The sequence below is a fragment of the Malaya genurostris genome, chromosome 1 (genome assembly GCF_030247185.1).
Source record: "Malaya genurostris strain Urasoe2022 chromosome 1, Malgen_1.1, whole genome shotgun sequence".
In the NCBI taxonomy this organism is placed as follows: domain Eukaryota; kingdom Metazoa; phylum Arthropoda; class Insecta; order Diptera; family Culicidae; genus Malaya; species Malaya genurostris.
Window position 1 is genome coordinate 121704545 of NC_080570.1, and position 20282 is coordinate 121724826.

Here is a 20282-nt window from a genome sequence, read left to right on the forward strand (position 1 = left end):
CCATACAAGATGTTATTTATTAAGATTGAAAATAAATATTGATTTGCGCCCACAGAAGGATATTTTACTATAATCAAGATTACTTTCATCCTGCGCCCTGGAAGAAATTATGTGGGAGCCTTTTATCAATTCTCCTACCGTGAGTCTGTGCCCTGGAATCATTTCCTAGGCGCCCTTCCAAATTATCCATACAAGATGTTATTTATTTAGATTGAAAATAAATATTGATTTGCGCCCTCAGAAGGATATTTCACTATAATCAAGATTACTTTCACCCTGCGCCCTGGGAGCAATCACCTTTTTCAATTGTATTATTATTTCTTTTGCACCCTTCAGGTTACTTGAATCAGTCATTACAAAAATTTCAAAAAAAATTTTTCGGTTGCAGTTTCAAGAGCTGGTTAGTCACTGACTAACTGTGACTAACCGCAACTACAGCACTGATTGGAGGTCATAGTTTATGGCCAGAATTTTAATAGAATGAAAAGTGCGTTGAAAATGACTGAAATTTGTAATAAAATATTAAGTAGTTCTTACGCAATAATCTTAGCTACAGAAACAAGCTGGGATGAAAGTGTTAGGAGTGAAGAAGTTTTCGGCAATAATTACAATGTGTTCAGAGATGATCGCAATTTACAAATGTCTGATAAGAGATCGGGTGGTGGAGTACTAATTGCTATTTATACAAAATTTAATGCTGAGATCATAACCACTAGAAAAATTAAAGAATTCGAGCACGTATGGGTGAAAACTCGTCTGGCAGAGGAAATACATATTTTCTGCTCAGTGTATTTTCCCCCAAACAACACCCGTAAAGAAGTATATGAAAAGTTTTTCCAGATTGCTGAAGAAATCATAACTAACCTTCCTTCCGAAGTAGAAGTACACATTTATGGTGACTTCAATCAACGTGACATTGACTTTTTTCCAGACTCTGAAAATGAGAGCATCCTATTACCAGTGGTAGGAGAGAATGAAACTCTCCAATATATCTTTGATCAATTTGCATGCTTAGGACTCAACCAAATTAATCACGTTAAAAATCAGCAAAACTGTTACTTAGATTTTTTACTAACAAATTCACAAGAAGACTTTTGTCTTACCGAATCCCTTACCCCCTTATGGAAAAATGAAAGATTTCACACTGCAATTGAGTTGTCCATATTTGTTCATGAGTATAATAGACCCGATGAATATGAGTATGACGATGTCTTTCAGTATGACTTGGCAAATTATGATAACATAAAGTTAAAATTAAGTAACATTGATTGGCAAACCATTTTCAGGGAGTCTAATGTTGAAACTTCTGTGGAAATGTTTTATAAGATTTTATTTGATACTATTAATGATCAGGTACCTTTTAAGAGAATCAGACGACGACTTAACTATAAATATCCAATACGGTATAATGATAACATTAAAAATCTGAAAAATCGAAAACAGAAGGCCCATAAAAAATATAAAAGAGACAGTAGTAGCGTCAACTTAGGAACTTATTTACAAACTTGTGATCAATTGAATCTGGCAATTGAAATCGCTTCCGAGGAGTACTATTCAAAAACGGAGAGTGAAATCAAATCTTGTCCGAAGAATTTCTTCAATTACGTAAAACAAAAACTGAAATCTAATAATTTTCCCTCAAAAATGTTTTTCAAGGATAAGACTGCTGACAATTCGGGATATTTGTACACTATTTGCAAATTACTTCCAAGAAACCTGTACTACGTTTTCCGAAGAGGATCGAGACCGTGAATATTTTAATTTCTTCCCTGAACATGCCTGTGACATTAATATTCATCACATTAGTGTCCAAGATATTATGCAAGGGCTCAATAAATTAGATATCTCTAAAGGTCCCGGACCTAATGGAATTCCTCCCATATTCATGAAAAAAACTATCGTTAGAACTAGCCACACCCTTGTTTTGGCTTTTCAATAAATCACTCATGACCGGTATTTTTCCTAAAATATGGAAGGACTCCTATTTGGTACCGATTTACAAAAGTGGAAAAGAATCAGATGTGTGTAATTATCGAGGAATTGCAATTATCTCCTGCATTCCTAAACTTTTTGAAGCGATAATCAATGAAAAATGTTTTATCAAGTTAAAAATAGAATCACTAATATGCAGCATGGATTTTTTAAGGGTCGCTCGACTAATACAAATTTACTCGAATTTGTCAATTACTCACTGGCTGCTATGGATAAGGGTAATTACATAGAAGCTCTCTATACTGACTTCAGCAAAGCATTTGATCGCATTGATATACCTATGTTATTATTCAAACTACAAAAAATAGGAACTGGTCCTGAACTACTCAAATGGCTTGAGTCGTATCTGACTGATCGTCAGCAAATGGTTCGATTTAAAGGGAGGATATCCAACCATGTCCTAGTAACCTCAGGAGTTCCACAAGGTTCTCATCTAGGCCCTCTCTTATTCATTTTATTTGTAAACGATATATCTCTTATTTTAAAACACATAAAAGTGTTGATTTATGCCGATGACATGAAGCTCTTCCTAGAAATAAAAAGTGATGTAGACAAGGTGGTATTTCAAGATGAAGTGCAAACGTTCCATGTCTGGTGTAACAAAAGCCTTTTGAAACTAAACGTCAATAAATGTAAAGTAATAGCTTTCAGTAGGAAACAAAACACACCAGATATCACAATTAAACTAGGCGATCAAACAGTAGAAAGATGTATTAGAATTAGAGATCTAGGAGTAATTTTAGATAAAAAGTTGACTTTCATCGATCACTATAATACGATAATAGGCAAAGCTAATAACATGCTTGCATTTATAAAACGCTTCAGCTTTAATTTTTGCGATCCTTACACGATTAAAACATTATATATTGCCTACGTAAGGTCTATACTTGAATATTGTAGCATTGTTTGGTCCCCATTTTAATCACTCACAAGGAACGTATAGAATCAGTTCAAAAGCAATTCCTATTATTTGCACTCCGTAAGTTAGGTTGGGCAAGATTTCCTCTACCATCATACAAAGCTCGTTGCATGCTCATTGACATCCACACATTAGAAGAGCGTCGAGAACAATTAATGGTTTCATTCATACATAACATCGTTACACATCGGGTTGATTCATCTGGACTTCTGTCTAAACTTAATTTTTATATACCTTCCCGACAATTACGAAATCGAGCTATATTCTATATAAGTCATTATCGTACCAACTATGCTAAATTTGGCCCATTAAATCAAATGATGTCAACTTATAATAAACATTGCGGAGCAATTGACTTCACAATGACAACAGCCCAGCTTAAACAATATTTTTATTCAATACGACCTAGGTCCTAGAAAATAATGCACATTAATGTTTATTTTAGAAAATATCACACGCGTTAAAATGTAATCAATACAATGTAATGGTCTACTATAGTTTGACGACAAATAAATAAATAAATAAATAAAAAATAAATCCTATCATTGATAAGTAAAAAATCGTTACAATATTTGATTTGTTCAACTCACGCCCACGATGCCCAACATTATTCAACTAACTACATCTATTAGTAAAAGATATTAGAACTTTTGCTTCTGTTTACGCTATAGCTAAAACAGTCATGTGCATTCTACCATAAGGTCATTTGGCAAGTAATGATTTTGATACCCTATTAGGCACGTGTTTCCAAATGATGAATCAATCATGCATGTAAAATCTCCACCCAAAACTACTCGTTACGCGCCAAACGATTTTCCAACGATCTAGTATTCTTTTCTTCAACGACGAAATACTGAGCATCTCCTTGCGCGCCAAACATCAATCGTAGATCTAGCAAGCATTGGTGACTTTTTCAACGAAAAATTCCATTGTCCATACAAAACAATTTTATGGATTTTTCCCACTTTTCCGGCAAGTTTTCTTAATTTTTTTGATGTACGAACCCGGTGGGGGTAAAAACTGTTCAAACAAAAAAAGAATCATGCAAATCCGTCTATCCGTTCTTACGTGATGCGATTACAAAGAATGATTTCTGCATTTTTATAAATATAGATTAATTTCTTAGTAAACGAAACCGTCACACTTGTATAAACAAATTAGAACAATTCTAAACCGAACAGAAGTAATACGTACGCAAGTCGATCAAATAATGTTTGAAAATTAAACAACTAGTGGTGTAATGATGCCTTTCTCATATTAATCATAATATCATATATAATACTGTGGTGTTCTACAAAATAATTTTCTACGATTCTTAAAAGAATAACCGAAATCGGTTTGTTTGACCGTGTACTGATAAAAACTATCAATTGGAGAAGAATTGAGGTCGATTTAGAAAACTTGTTACTTTATTCGCGTTTCGCTTTCTGCTCATCAGTGCTTAAAGCAGTTCAAATTGAACCGCCATATCCACCTAACAGTTCAATTTGAACCGATAAGCAGACGCAAAGTCCACACTATTTATGTGACCGTTCAAAGGTATGACACTCGGTGCATATCTTATGCATACATATGTAGTTTCGATTTCTTCGCGTTTCGCCTTAGGCTCATAAAATATGTACTTTACGTACCAACCAAAAACCCCTAAATGTTCAAACTTTTTCCGTTTTTTCGCCCTTTTCAGTGATGTTGTTAAATTTCTAACACACTTTACCCTATATTTCCGGATCCGGATGAAATTCAGGAATAACGTATGGGACCACAGGACCTTTCATTCGAATCTAAGTTTGTGAAAATCGGTTCAGCCATCTCCAAGAAAAGAAAGTGCAAAAAAAAACGGTACATACACACATACGCCCACATACACACAGACATTTTGCGTACTCGGCGACACGCAAAGAACTCTCCACGAGTCTGTTTCAAGTATTGGAAGAGGTTTCTAAATTAGGAAATTTTTCAAAAGCACCTTTGAATTGTAACAATACAGCTCCTGGGTTGGGTAGCAATCAGTTCCACTTGATGAGGAGACTGTCTGACCTCACAAAAAGATACATGTTGAAATTGTTCAACAGCGATTTTGTTTTAGGCTTTGTTAAGACGTAAAGCCGTCGTCAGTATCGTGCGGCAAAAACAGATGGGTAGAAATAGACTCGTGATCATTGTATGTGATTCTGTTGAATTTGTTTTCGTCGATACGGGACTGTAAGTGAATACCGTAGTGGCTAAGTAGAGCGAAGCATGCTTAGTTTCGTCCAATCAATTGGACTTTCTCTTCATGTGTTTTCATATGCAGGGTAGTTTAATTGGTAAAACAATTTCCCCGGTTAGGAGTTAGCTACGGGTTCGAGTCCCGTCTCTGCGGTAACATTTTCGCGGTTTTCATTACATCATTGTGTTCACATGTCGGTTTTCCAATCTGTTTCCCCGTTAGATACTGATCATATTAAAAATTGTTCAACAGGTTACTTGAGCAACATATTTTTACACTTGACTGGAGGCAAAGACATCTTATTATCAAGAATTTCATCAACAAATCATAAGCGACATGCTTTTTTTTACGAGCATGGAGCTGGAGGCAAGTGAAAGTTATTGCATTCAAAAGCCGAAGAAACCAGTGCAATGTTTCCTGGCACACGGAATTTGTTTCTGGCACAAGGAATTTGTTCGAAAAAATATTTTTCGATATCTTAACACATGGGTCGAGTCGACCGTTTTGTTAGCAGATATGCAGATTGGCATCTTTAAAAATAAAGGGACGAATAATTGCCACCTTGCATCACAATCTTCCATTTGGATCTCCTGCAAGAATCTCGCTCTAATGACAATGACAATGGGCACGTTAAACCACAGACCAAATTACATGTTTGGTATTCATTAAAACTCGTCCACGTTGAATTTTCTGACAATTCGCTCAAACAGGATACTGACGAATTAAAAACGAAGCATAAATTTAGAAAAAATAGATGTGTGTGGAATTGAAATTAAGCGGTTTCGTTAACTAGAATCAGAGCTTAAAATTGTCACGCATTCTCAATGAAAGAGTCCAATCTTGAGTCCAATCCAACAGCCTACTTTTCAATATTTTACTGTCTCATTCGTAAATGACCGACACCAGAACAAACGAAGAGAGACGAAGCAGTTTCGTTTCTCATTGAAAAAATGGAAGAGCATAAATGCCAACGTCACTTTCTCCTCCATGACAAGACGAAACCAAACTAACAAGGAGCATCAGCAGAATTTTAATTCTCATTCTTTCATCGATGTATTGAAAATCTGTGACGCTTGGCTATAAATAGTGACTAAAATATGACAAATCGAAGTAATTACATCCCAGAACCTCTTTAAAAACCAAAACTACTACAAATTCGAGCACCAACAGGTAAAAGTCATTGTGAAAACTTTTTCTGTCATTTTCGTCTTTTTTGAGTCAATGAAAATGACTTTTATTAGCTCTGACTAGAAATTTTTTTTTAAATAAGCAACAGAAAACCTTACTGCCATTTTTATTTTTTACATGGTGTCAAACGCTGCGCAGATCGAAATAAAGGTTCCGATGTTGACTACAATAGCTCGTTGCATTGTTGTCGATTTGGATTTAGTTACAACCCAAGTCGCGTCACGCGAAGTGAACATATATTATCAATTGTTAAACGGGATGAAAAGAAATGTATATAATATGTGAAACGAATGTGTGAATTGAAAATAAGGAACGAAATAGACAGTCAGTCTCTATCCGTTTGCAGGATGAGTTACGACATACTCGCTTCTCTTTGTGTTGTCTAAGGGAGGGCACGTACGGAGTGGGCGCGAAAACCGTTGAACTAAACTTAAAGCTGATGGCGGAATGCGAGATACGATATAATTTTCAGTAAACTGAATCAAACATATCGAGGTGCGAAAAAAAATGTAAACTTCCGCTCTAGTGCTCGATCAAATCACGTCTCTCGGTACTTCCAACGCCGGGGAATTACGTTCCGCGTGGGCGATACCGGTTTTACAGTTCGCGTAGCTAACACGTAAAACTTACCCCAGGAAGTACGTACTCTTTCATCCGTGCTCAACGTTAGCAAAACTGCGCTGGTTGTTTTGCAGTCATTACGGGATGGACAAATTCAACATTGGCAGAGCATGGAACGAACGTTCTTTTCGCAAAACAGTTTTATGCAAACAGTTCCCGAAAATCCCATATTTATTCAAAAAATTCCAACTAAAAACGGATATTGTTTCAACGAAAATGAAAACGATTTATTGTTTCAGTACAAATATTTGCTTTGATGCAAAGTTTGGAATTCTCGCTTTGATGCAAAGTTTGGAATATCAAAGAAAATTTTTTTAATCACATCACAATAATCGAGAGAGAGAGAGTGATTAAAGATAAACTGTCACTTGCTTATACGCCCTAATGTAAAATCAACCAAGAATTGTGATTAAATTAAAGGAATGAGTTCCACCAGTGGAAGGTGGAAGAGGTGACGGAAGAAAACATTTGACGAGAATGGATCACATTTCTCTGTATATGCTTAACCAAAAGTTGCCCTTTGGGAAACATTGTGAGTAAATGTAGAAACGAAAAGTTACCTTACCTTAAAAAAATTGTTCAGCATTCGTAATCTCGTTGTGAGTCGTTTGCTGGTTGCTGCTTTGCTGTTGGCCCCGGCTGGTGTGTGCCGAAATATGCCACATCCTTGGCGAACAGGATAGTAGCAATTACTGCTGGTGATGATGGCATTGTTAGTGCTGGGGGCCGACGTAATTATAGCTGGTGTGTTCCCTTCGCTCAGAAGGTTCCTTGTTCTTGGGCTGGTGCCGAATCGGGTGGAGGCGACGGGTGTGGCACGCTTGGTAACGTTAGATGTTCCCCCGGAGGCCGACAGTTTAGATGAAACCAGAAGGAAGCAAACAGTTTCAGATCGAACAAGTGGTTTTCCGACGGCATCAACTGCGATGTCGCCCGAAGATGAACATTCGGTTGGGCAGTTGTTTATCTGTACTGTTGGAAGCAGAAAGGTGAAATGTATAGTGTTTTATAGGAAATGATGATGGCAACTGAAGACCTGAATCATGTTAACTTAGAAATAGACACCGCGAGACATGATAAGGAAAACGAACGCCTCTGCATTCCCATAGTCCTAATAATAGACAGACGAGTAAAATAGTATTCTGCCTTCAGGTTCAATCACGTTGCTCTTTCCCGATCAAGCGATTTTCGTAGTTGTTGGTCAAGAGGATATCACAGAAATTGATAAAATTTATTTTTCGAATGATTTTTTTCTCGTTACAGCTGAAACATTTAATGAGCATTTTTTATAAATCAAGTTCATGATCAAAATCGCCCTTTTTAAACACCAGAATGTGTTTGTTTAGCTAAATAGCATCTGATTCGCTCATAGACGGCCGTCTCCTGCAAACAACCGTTCTCGAGATATTTATGTCGCTTGAGAAAAATGAAACTGACCCAGGGTAGATTCATTAAATGAACACTTTTCACGAAACTGTGTTGATTTCGCACTTAGTAACGGGGGTTTGAGCAAACCTGATACAAAAACCAGGCTCGAAACTGACTCGATTTTCAGTTCAACAACGTTAAAATTAGGTTCGAAACTAGCTTCAAACAAACGGTTTGACATATTCATCCTGCGCCTACCTTGTTAAGTATACGTATTGTGGAGACGCAAGGTTATTTACTAGCAAAAATAAAACCATCCCCTTATGGCTTGATTGAAATAATTCATTTTGAATGTGTGAACATTCTTCAATTCAAAATTCTGTTTTGTTTGTTAATTACATGTTCGGTATTATTGGTAAATAGTTTTTTTTGCACTTTGCCCTTCTCATTTAGATACGCTATCCATCAATGTGGAACCCGACTTTTACGCTAGGTCATACACAGCAAAACAAGAATTGTAACAATTTTGAGGTGATTATCTATTGATGTGCAAAAAATTTAGACGTACTGAGCATCAAATGCAATAATTTTCTGTGAATTTCTGAATAGAACCGCGTATTTGTTCAAGCGGATTTCCGAAGTCACGTGGTTTTTTATGCTGATTTCCGAAGTTACACGGATCTTCAGACGGATTTTATGCAAATTTCTAAAGTTACGCATTTTTTGACTATTTTAGAGGATTTTCTAAGTTACGCGGTTTTTACACGGATTCACGCGTAATTTTTCGCGCGGCTATCCAAAATATCGCGATTTTTATACCCGGATTTCTGAAGTTACGTTTTTTTATGCGGATTAACACTAAGCCGACTTCCGAAACAAGGAGATTTTTTTTGCAAATTTCCGAAGTTATGCGTATTTTTTTAGCGGATTTCCGAAGTTACACCGTTTTTTACACGGATTTACTAAGTTACGTAAGTTACGATTTCCGATGTAATGCGGTTTTCGTTTTATCTCCGAGGTCACGCGGTATTTTACGGATTTTCGAAGTTACTCGGTTTCATCTAAAATGTTTCTTTACGCGAATTTGTGAAGTCACAAATATTTTTCACGCGGATTTCCGAAATTACGTGGTTGTTTTATGCAAATTTCTGAAGTTACGCTTTTTTTCACGCGGATTTCCGATGTTATGCGAGTTCTTTCTACGCTGATTTTCGAAGCTACGCGGACCTCGCGATTTTTGCGCGTATTGTTTCAAGCGGATTTTCGAAGTTACGCTTTTTTAAGTAAATTTCCAAAGTTACGCGGTTTTTAACACGGATTTACGAAGTTACGTGATTTTTTTCTCACGTGGATCTCCTAAATAACACGATTTATGTTTTACACTGATTCCTGAAGTTACGTCTTTTTTATGACCGATACCATTGAAAGTTATGCGTACGAGTTGTTCGGAAATGTTCAGCTATTCATTAGAACTTACGAATCAAAATATGGAAAAAATTAAAAAAATAAAGTCGTGTTTGCAAATTTTATGATTGATTTAATTATGTCACACAGTTGAATTACGCTAAAACTTTCTTTTTATGCCGTATTTGTCACACGGATTTTCGAAGCTAAGTTAGTTTTTTTTAATTATGCGGATTTGCGGAATTACGCCATTTTTTGCGAATTTATGAAGTATCGCGTATTTTTTCACGCCGGTATCCAAAATTACGCGATTTTCGAAAGTTGGCGATTTTTCACGAGAATTCCCGCAATAACGCGGTTATTTAAGCACATTTCTGAAATCACGCATTCTTTTTCACGCAAATTTCCAAATCTCTTTGGAACGCGGTATCCAAAGTAACGCGATTTTTTACGCAAATTTCCGAAATTACGCTTTTTTATACGAATTTATGCTGTTTTTTACGCGGATTTCCGAAGTTTCTGCGAACTTTTTTTTACGTAGATTTCCGAAATTTCGCGATTTTTCATGCGAATTTCTGAAGGTAGGAATTTTTGTCAATATTTTGGGTATTTTCGAAGTTACGACATTTTTTTCTACGCGGGTTCCCAAAATTTTGCGACAGAAGCTCGCATAAAACATCGCGTAGTTTCGGAAATTCGCGTAGAGTAATGCGGTTATTTTGCAAGACATTACACTTTTTTTGCGGATTTTCGAAGTTACGCGGTTTTCACGCGGATTTCTGAAGTTAGTCGGTTTCTTTTATAGTGTTTCTTTTCGTGGATTCCTGAAGTAACACCTATTTTTCACGCGGATTACCGGAATTATAAGGTTGTTTTAGGAAAATTACTGAAGTTACGCATTTTTCGTAGATTTCCGAAGTTATGCGATGTTTTCCTACGCTAATTCTCGAGGTTACGCGGATTTCCGAAACTACGTGCTTTTTTATGCGAATTTCCGAAGCTATGCATATTTTGTCAAGCGGACTTCCGAAGTTACGTTTTTTACTCGGACTACCGAGATTTTTTATTTTACGTGGATTTCCGAAGTTACTTGGTTTCTTTTAAAGTATTTCTTTACGCGGATTCCCGAAGTCACACTTATTTTTCGCGCGGATTAGCGGCATTACGAGTTTTTTTTTTTCATAAATACGTTTATTTCTTAAGGCAGTTTACATAAGTTTTTCTTCGCCGTAGCATCACTTTTACATAATATTCTTATCCTAATTTAATTCTAACATAGTCACAACGTTTTAAATTTATTACAACATATTCTCTTATAGCTTAAATATCATCTTAGGTAACTCGTCATTAATTATCTACTCGGAAATATTATTTGAACCAAACGATTAACTTCTATAAATTATAAAATAAGCTGTTATTTTCAGACATTTTGTTGATAATTTCATAAACTGTTTCGGATTTGTTTGTATCATTACATAATTTTTATTCTAATTTAGCTATTGGTTGAACTCATGGACGCAGCTGGGATCAGAACTAAGTCTTAAAAGGGGCCTTTATTAAATTGAAACTCCAATTTTCTTTATGAAATGATAAATAAGTTTCATGTATGAAAGGTCACGACAAGCAAGAATGTCTCGAACTGGGATATTGGATAGTCTACCTTGGGTACGCAAAGAATTTATTAGTTGAGATCTGACATCACGATACTCCACGCATGTCCAAACGACATGATCAATATCCCGATAACCTTCTCCGCAAGCACAATGATTAGTCTCGGAGAGCCCAATTCGAAGGAGATGTGCATCTAACGTGTAGTGATTGGACATGAGTCTGGACATCACACGAATGAAATCCCTACTCACATCCAGTCCCCTGAACCATGCCTTTGTCGATATTTTCGGAATAATTGAGTGCATCCACCGACCCAGATCATCTCTATCCCAAGATGCTTGCCAGCTGGCAAGTGTTCTTTGGCGAGACGAGCTATAGAATTCGTTGAAAGCAATCGGTCGCTCATAAATTTCACCCTCAATAGCACCACATTTGGCTAAAATATCGGCTCTTTCATTGCCAGGAATGGAGCAATGAGACGGGACCCAGACTATAGTGATTAGATAATTATTGTTCAATATGTCGTTCAGGCACTGTTTTATTTTGCCCAGGAAAAACGGTTCATTTTTGCCAGCAGCGTTTGAGCGAATGGCTTCAATTGCACTCAGACTATCTGTGAAGAGGAAATAATGGTTTGGAGATAATGTGACGATTACACTCAAACTATAATGAACTGCTGCTAGCTCTGCTATATAAACAGATGCAGGTTCTTGAAGCCTGAATGAGGCCGAAACATTATTGTTGAACATACCAAACCCTGTCGCTTCTTCAATTCGCGATCCGTCCGTGTAAAACATTTTCTCAGAGTCAATATGCCTGAACTTACTTGAAAATATTTTTGGGATTTCCGTCGAACGTAGATGATCCGGGATTCCACGCACTTCGCGCTGCATGGATGTATCGAAAAATAAAGTTGAGTCAGGGACATTTAGGAGGCTGACACGGATAGGAATATATCTTGAAGGGTTGATTTCCTGTGACATATGGTTAAAATATACTGTCATGAATTTTGTTTGAGATCGAAGCTCGACTAGTCGTTCGAAATTATTAATTACCATGGGATTCAGCACCTCACATCTTATTAGCAGGCGTGATGAAAGCTCCCAAAATCGATCTTTTAATGGAAGAACTCCCGCCAGAACTTCAAGACTCATTGTATGTGTCGAATGCATGCAGCCTAAGGCAATTCGCAAACAACGGTACTGAATTCGCTCAAGTTTGATAATATGAGAGTTTGCAGCGGAACGAAAACAAACGCATCCATATTCCATCACTGAAAGTATCGTTGTTTGATACAATTTTATTAGATCTTGCGGATGAGCACCCCACCAAGATCCTGTTATTGTTCGAAGAAAATTTACTCTTTGTTGGCATTTCGTTATCAGATACCTAATGTGTCCTCCCCACGTGCATTTGGAATCAAACCACACCCCGAGGTATTTAAAAGTTAAAACCTGTTGGATCATTCTTCCCATCATATGGAGCTGAAGCTGCGCGGGATCATGCTTTCTTGAAAAGACGACTAACTCTGTTTTCTCCGCAGAGAATTCGATACCAAGATGAACAGCCCAAACGGACAAGTTATCTAAGGTATCTTGCAATGGTTTATGCAGATCAATAGCTTTGGGCCCAGTAACTGAAACCACGCCATCATCTGCCAATTGTCTTAGTGTACATGGGGTTACTAGACAGCTGTCAATGTCATTCACGTAAAAATTATAGAGGAGCGGACTGAGGCATGAGCCTTGCGGGAGACCCATGTAGCTAATTCTGAATGTTGCCAAATCGCCATGTGAAAAATACATGCACTTCTCTGACAAAAGGTTGTGCAAATAATTATTTATAACCGCTGGAAGTCCATGTTGGTGGAGTTTGTCTGAAAGAACATCAATGGAAACTGAATCAAATGCTCCTTTAATGTCTAAAAATACAGATGCCATTTGTTGCTTTTGAGCGAAGGCAATTTGGATGTCAGACGAAAGTAATGCAAGGCAATCATTCGTCCCTTTATTTCTACGGAAGCCAAACTGAGTATCTGACAACAAACCGTTCGTCTCGACCCAAGTGTCGAGACGTCGTAGAATAATTTTTTCGAACAATTTTCTGATGCAGGACAACATCGCAATGGGTCTATATGAGTTGTGATTGGAAGCTGGTTTCCCCGGCTTTTGAATGGCGATAACTTTCACTTGTCTCCAGTCAGGTGGAACAATATTTTGCTCAAGAAACTTGTTGAACAATTCCAACAAACGTCTTTTTGCGAGGTCGGGCAGATTCTTCACCAAGTTGAATTTAATTCTGTCCAACCCAGGGGCGTTATTGTTACAAGACAAGAGTGCTATAGAAAATTCCATCATTGAAAATGGGTTATTAATAAAACCATTATTTGGAGGAGATTCCCGTATAATGCTCTGCGTAGGAACAGAATCTGGGCAAACTTTCCTAGCAAAGTCAAATATCCATCGGTTCGAGTATTCATCACTCTCATTGCCCACGTTACGATTCCTCATTCGTCTGGCCGTATTCCAAAGAGTGCTCATTGAGGTTTCTCTTGACAAACCTTCGACAAAATGTCTCCAATAGCTACATTTTTTGGCTCGAAGTATGCTCTTGTACTTGGTTTCTAAAACCATAAGTTTTTCAAAATTCTGAGGAGTTCCATTACGAGTTTGTTTTATGAAAATTTACGCATTTTTTCGTAGATTTCCGAAGTTACGCGATGTTTTTCAACGCTAATTTTCGAAGTTATGTAATTTTTCTCTTTTGTGGATTTTAGAAGTAATGCGATTTTTGTTTTACACTGATTCCCGAAGTAATGCTTTTTTAATGCGAAGCTTCGGAGGTCACGTGGTTTCTTTACGCGGTTTTCGAAAGTCACACTTATTTTCCACGCAGATTTCCGAAATTCCCCGTTGTTTTAATGCCAATTTCTGAAAGAATAGCTACGTCTCTTTAATGTGGATTTTCGCGTTTTTTACTTCACGCGGAGTTTCGTGATTTCTGTTTAGGTGTTTTTACACGAATTTCTTGAACTATGCGGTTTTTTATGTGGGAATTTCTGAAGTGACGGTGCGGTTTTTAATGGGATTTTTTTTTCACACGCATATCTAAAGTAACGCGATTGTTTTTACGCAGAATTCTAAAGTTACGTTTTACACGCGGATTTTCGAAGTCACTCTTATTTTTCACGCGGATTTCCGAAATTACGCGGTAGATTTATGCAAATTTCTGAAGTTATGCGATTTTGTTTCATGGCTGATTCTCGAAGCTACGCAGAGATCCGAAATTACATGGATTTTCATGCGAATTTCTGAGGTTACGTGTATTTTCGAAGTTACGCCGTTTTATGTTAATTTCGGAAGTCTCGCGGTTTTTTTTTCAAATGAATATCCGAAGTGATGCAAATTTTTCACGCGGATATCCACAGTTACGATATTTTTTATGCGTATTTAAGTGGATTTCCGAAGTTTCATGATTTCTTTTTTTCACACGGATTTCAGAATAAAAGGAAACAAACTTACTAACGTTTATGAATCAACAGTTTTTGTAAAGATCGTAAAGTTCTACCGAATAATTAAATTATGTTAGTTCTCCATGGGCGATCTAATGTTGTGTTTCCCAGCTAAAGGCGTACGTGTGCGAGAATGATGATTGTAGCAATCAATTTCAGAAAGGAATTTAGAATTTTACAGGTGACATAATTCTACAAACGATACAATTCATAACTGCTTATTCTGTCAAATGACGCAATATTCCATTCGTACAGAATTTTACCGGCTCCCAGTGTAATTTGCACTGGGTTACCGCTGTTTAGAATTATATGTATCAATTATTCAGTGCTTCAGTGGCTCAGTCGATTAGCGGAGTGCTATGTAATCTAGTGTTTCTCGGTTCAAGCCGCGCTGTTGCTATCGATCTTTTGTTTTTCCCTTCAATCGCTTTTAAGCCATGTAATTTTCAAATCACACAAGTTTACATATTCTTGAATATAAATTTGTGTGAAATATGACGCTTCATTTGTGTGCATTTAAAAAAAATGTAAAATGTCAATAATTTTTCGCACTGTGAAATTCGAAATCATTTAAAACTTATTTACAACGTCATTGGTTCAAGCGAAAAGTTAATTTTAGTGTTAGAATAATCATTTCCCATCTCTGTTACTTTTACAGCACCCAAGACTGTGTTTTAAACGATGAAAATTTTCAGTTCCAATTTTAGCACGGGAGAAAATGTTATGATGATCATTTTCAAATGATTTTATTTGTCGCGCACATCATGAAATGTTACTTGAAGGACCGTACAGATGCGCAAACCGAACCAAATATGCGGATTTCGGATTTACACGTTCATTTTCACGCGGATTTCCGAAATTACGCGGTTGTTTTAGGCAAATTTCTTTAGCTACAAATTTTTTAATTGCGGATTCCTGAAGTTACTTAAAGTTTTTCACGCGGATGTCCAAAATAACGCTTTTCATTTTACACGGATTCGCAAAGTTACGTTTTTTTTATGTGAATTTCTGAGGTCACGCTGTTGTTTACACTTCGAAGTTACGCGTTTTTTTTTCTATTTTGCGAGGAATTCCGAAGTTATTTTATGTGTTTTTACGCTGATTTCCGCAAAAACGCGTTTTTTCGCGAACATCTGAAGCTACGCGAACTTTTTTACACGGATATCCAAAATAACGCAATATTTCTAAGCGGATTTCCGAAGTTACGCGGTTTTTCTTACACGGATTTCCGAAGTAACGTGATTTTTTTCTCACGTGGACTTCCGAAATAACGCTATTTTTGTTTTACACTGACTCCCAAAGTTATGCTTTTTTTATGCGAATTCCCGATGTCACGCGTTTTTTTTACACAGATTTCCGAAGCTACCCGGTTTTTTAAAGTGTTTCTTGACGCAGATTACCGAAATTTTGCAGCTATTTAATGCAAATTTCTAAAATTACGTTTTTTTTTCACGAGGATTCCCGAAGCTACACGATTTTTCCTACACTGATTTCCAATGCTGTACGGATTTCCGAAGTTACGTGATTTTTTAAGCGAATTTCAGAAGTTACACGTATTTTTTTCTATTTACGAAGAAACGTGATTTTTTTTACACGGATTCTCGATGCTACGCCTTTTTATGCGGATTTCCGAAGTCAATCCTATTTTTCATCATGATAACCGAAATTAAGCCATATTTTTATGCAAATTTTTAGAGCTACGCGATTTTTCTCTACACTGATTTTAGATACTACGCGGACTTCCGAAACTACGCGGTTTTTATTCGAATTTCCGACGATATATGCGATATTTTTTCACGCGGATTTTCCAAATTACGCGATTCCTATTATGGGGCTTTGTTCACGCGGACTTCAGATATTATGCGTTTCTCATGCGAATATCTGAAGTTGCGCGTATTTTTTTTCGCAGATATCCAAAGTAACGCGATTTCCGAAGTTACACCGTTTTATGTGGATTTCTGAAGTCACGTGTTTTTTTTTGCGGATTCCGGAAGTTGCGTGGTTTTTTTCAAGTGACACTTTACGCGGGTTTCCGAAATCACACTTATTTTTCACGTGATATCCTAAATTACGTGGTTGTTTCATGCAAATTTTTAAAATACCGTGATATTTTTGCCTTTCTCAAATAAAAAGGTTATGCAATCACTTGAAAAAACAACTAGTGAAAATTGGCCTGGAATTGAATTTCATCCGGATCCGACTTCCGGTTCCGGAGTTACAGAATAAAGTGTGTTCAATATTGTACACCGTCACTTAAACTGGCGGAACAAAAACCAAAAATAAATGTTATAAACTGGACTCTAAACCGTTATTCCCAATCTTAGGGTCAATTGAAAGGTCTTATAGTCCTAGCAAAAATTACTGCCTATTTTCGGATGCAACAAACATTTAAATCGTAATTTAGAGTGCGTACTAGAACAGTTTGTGTATCATGTTAGTTGGTGGCTGTACGAACCGACTTTGATTATACCGGTTCTCGGGTTCCGGTGCCGGAAGTGCATATAATAGTGAACCCACTTTGTTTTCTTAAGGATGACCTACGCAATCAAAGCACTGTTTTATTCTGTATGTTATACTAGTTAATGCACAAACAATCTTTTGATTTCTTTCAAAAATCTAAGAGAAAATTTTTGAATAGAATACCACAATATTATATGTACATGTAATTATTCAAGCGGATTTCCGAAATTACGCCTATTACGAATTTCCTGGGTTTTTTCAAGAATTTCTGAAGTTACGCGACTTTTTTCAAGCGGATTTTTGAATTTACACGTTTTCTTTTTATGTGTTTTTACGCCGATTCCCGAAATTACGCGTTTTTTAGCGAATATCTTGAAAATACACGTATTTTAAACGTGAATATCCTAAGTGGCGTGATATTTTTACGCGGAATTTCGAAATTATTCGAGCTTTCCTACGAATTTTTGGAGTTACGCGGATTTCAGAAGTAAAAGGTTTTTTATTTCACAATTTAAATTACGCGATTTTGTTCACGCAAAGTTACGCGGTTTTCTAAGTGTCCGATACGTATCCGACGTGTAAAAAAGCTTCAGTGTATTGAAGCGTAAATGTCGATTTCAGCAGGAAATACAATTGGATTCATCGTTAAAAGATGTTAGCTGTAATATTGTGTAACATTTGTGCGAATTTTCACGGTGGGAAATACCGCTATATTCGGATTCAATTTTAGACTTCAACTTGAGTAACATTTCAGCAGTTTTTTGTAAAGATCCTAAAATACTACCAATTAATTTCAATGATATTAGCACAAACTAACAGACATGACAGTATGAGTAAATTCTTATAAAAATAATTTTTCGTGATGCACTAGTTCCACCTATATTGTACTGCGCGAACTATTTACTATCGGTACACCCCTTGTGTTATGTAAAAGTTTTTTTACTAGTTGGTTTCCCCTCGTTTGTCAACACCGATCAGCTGCTTGCAGAGATGCCTGATTTCATCAAAATATTTGAAAATGAATCGTCACAATAAATTATTGGATTACGTTGATAATAAGGAGTGTATCGATAAGTAGTTAGCAACATTCAAACAGTTATCACTCTGAAACGGCTTAATTTTTTGCAGCGTGATTTGCAGTGACATGTTTGTTTACATGTCAATAACAGCTGCGCCGTCGATTGGTTCCGGTACGGTTTATCGTTTCAATGATGAGTCGAATTGATCCGGAAACGCGAAAGAAAATTCTGCACACTTGGTGCTCAGAAAGTGGTGTCACGTACAACGAAATTGCAAAACGCGTGAAAGTGCACCACACCAGTGTCAAAAATATTACCGAGAAGTTCGGTAAGACCCTTTCCAGGAAGGATTTGCCCCGATCCGGTAGGAAAACGGGTCCCAGTCAGCCCGGTCGGGACTTAAAAGTGGTTGAGTACATCAGGAAAAACCCATCGACGTCGACGCGGGACTTGGCCAAGCAGTTCAACACCAGCATCGGGATGATTCAACGGATTAAAGTTCGGAACTTCCTGAAAACATACAAGAAACAGAAGATGCCGAAAAAGTCCCTGGTACAGCAAGTTCAGGCCAAAACAAGAGCGCGAAAACTGTATAACCGGATTCTACAGAATAAAGACGAATGCATCCTAATCGACGACGAAACCTACGCCAAGGAAGACTCTCGAGCGCTGCCCGGACCGCAATATTATACGAAATCGGTGTACCAGGACCTGGACGACGCTGACACCACGGTGGCGATAGAAAAATTTACGCAGAAGGTGTTGGTCTGGCAAGCAATTTGTACCTGTGGTTTGCGGTCGTCGATTTTTTTTCACGAAGGGCACAATTAACGCCAAGGTGTACGAGGAAGAATGTTTGAAGAAGAGAATGCTGCCACTGTACAGAAAGCATAAGGCTCCTCCTCTCTTCTGTTCGGATTTGGCTTCAGCCCACTACGCCAACTCCGTTCTACAGTGGTTGTCTAAAAATAATGTACAATTCGTAGAAAAGAACATCAACCCACCGAACTGCCTGGATTTTCGGCCAATTGAAAGGTATTGGGCAATTGTCAAGCGGCACTTTCGGAAGGAAGGTACAGTGTCCCAAAACATGAGGGGTTCAAAAAAAAACTGGACAGCTCCCACCAGGAAAGTCACAAAAGTAACTGTGCAGAATTTAATGAAGAATGTCAAGTCCAAAGTGCGAGAGTTTCACAGAAACTATGATTTTCTTCAATATAATCAGTGAAATGCATAAAAATGTAATTTTTCTAAAATATATCAAAATATGTTTTTTTTCGCTTTTTTACTCAATAATCAATGTTGCTAACTACTTTTCGATACACTCCTTATATTTAACTTTTTCACGATGTTGGAAGGTAACCATTTATTTGACTCAACCTTGTTCATCTAGATTATTTTTTATTGTGTTGGTAGTTTTCACCCGAAATTAAGTGGCGGCAGACCAGAAGCAAGTAAATATTGTAACAAAACGGGTTCGATTTTGTATTGCGTTGGAGGATGAGAAGTAGGCACAATTATGTATATAGTTTTGGCAATATGTATTAAATCTGTATCCTGCATGAAATTCGCATGGACGTATACAAATCAATACATTATAGGTAATTCTGGATGAATGGCAACTCTGTTGGTAAATGAAAAAAAAACAGTCTAGATGACAGACAGGATGTTTTTGATAGGGCAACGTGGCGCCATCATGACACATGTGAGTACTGTCCCAAATAAAAAAATATTCGAAATGACCGTTAAAATGATTGAAGAATCTAATTTGAGTGTCCTGTCTGTTAGTCTGTGATATTAGTTCTCCATAGTAAATAATATAATATTGGTTCAAATAATGACACTTAGATGGTGCAAAAAATGGTTTTGCGTCGGATCAAATTGGCAAGTGTCCAGTATCGATATGAGCGAAATCTTCGAGAATCGATAATACCAAAAATCGATTTAAAATTACGCTAACCTATTCTCGCTCGTATTTTA

At 37.0% G+C, this 20282-nt stretch overlaps 1 protein-coding gene across 1 annotated transcript in view; it reads right to left on the bottom strand.

The window, feature by feature from the left end:
• Positions 1-20282, bottom strand: part of LOC131425660 (5-hydroxytryptamine receptor 2A-like) — a 136538-nt gene that overhangs the window by 31280 nt on the left and 84976 nt on the right. The window contains exon 5 of the mRNA XM_058587717.1: positions 7495-7901. Within this exon, the coding sequence (XP_058443700.1) occupies positions 7495-7901 (407 nt within the window). The remainder of the gene's footprint in view (positions 1-7494; positions 7902-20282) is intronic.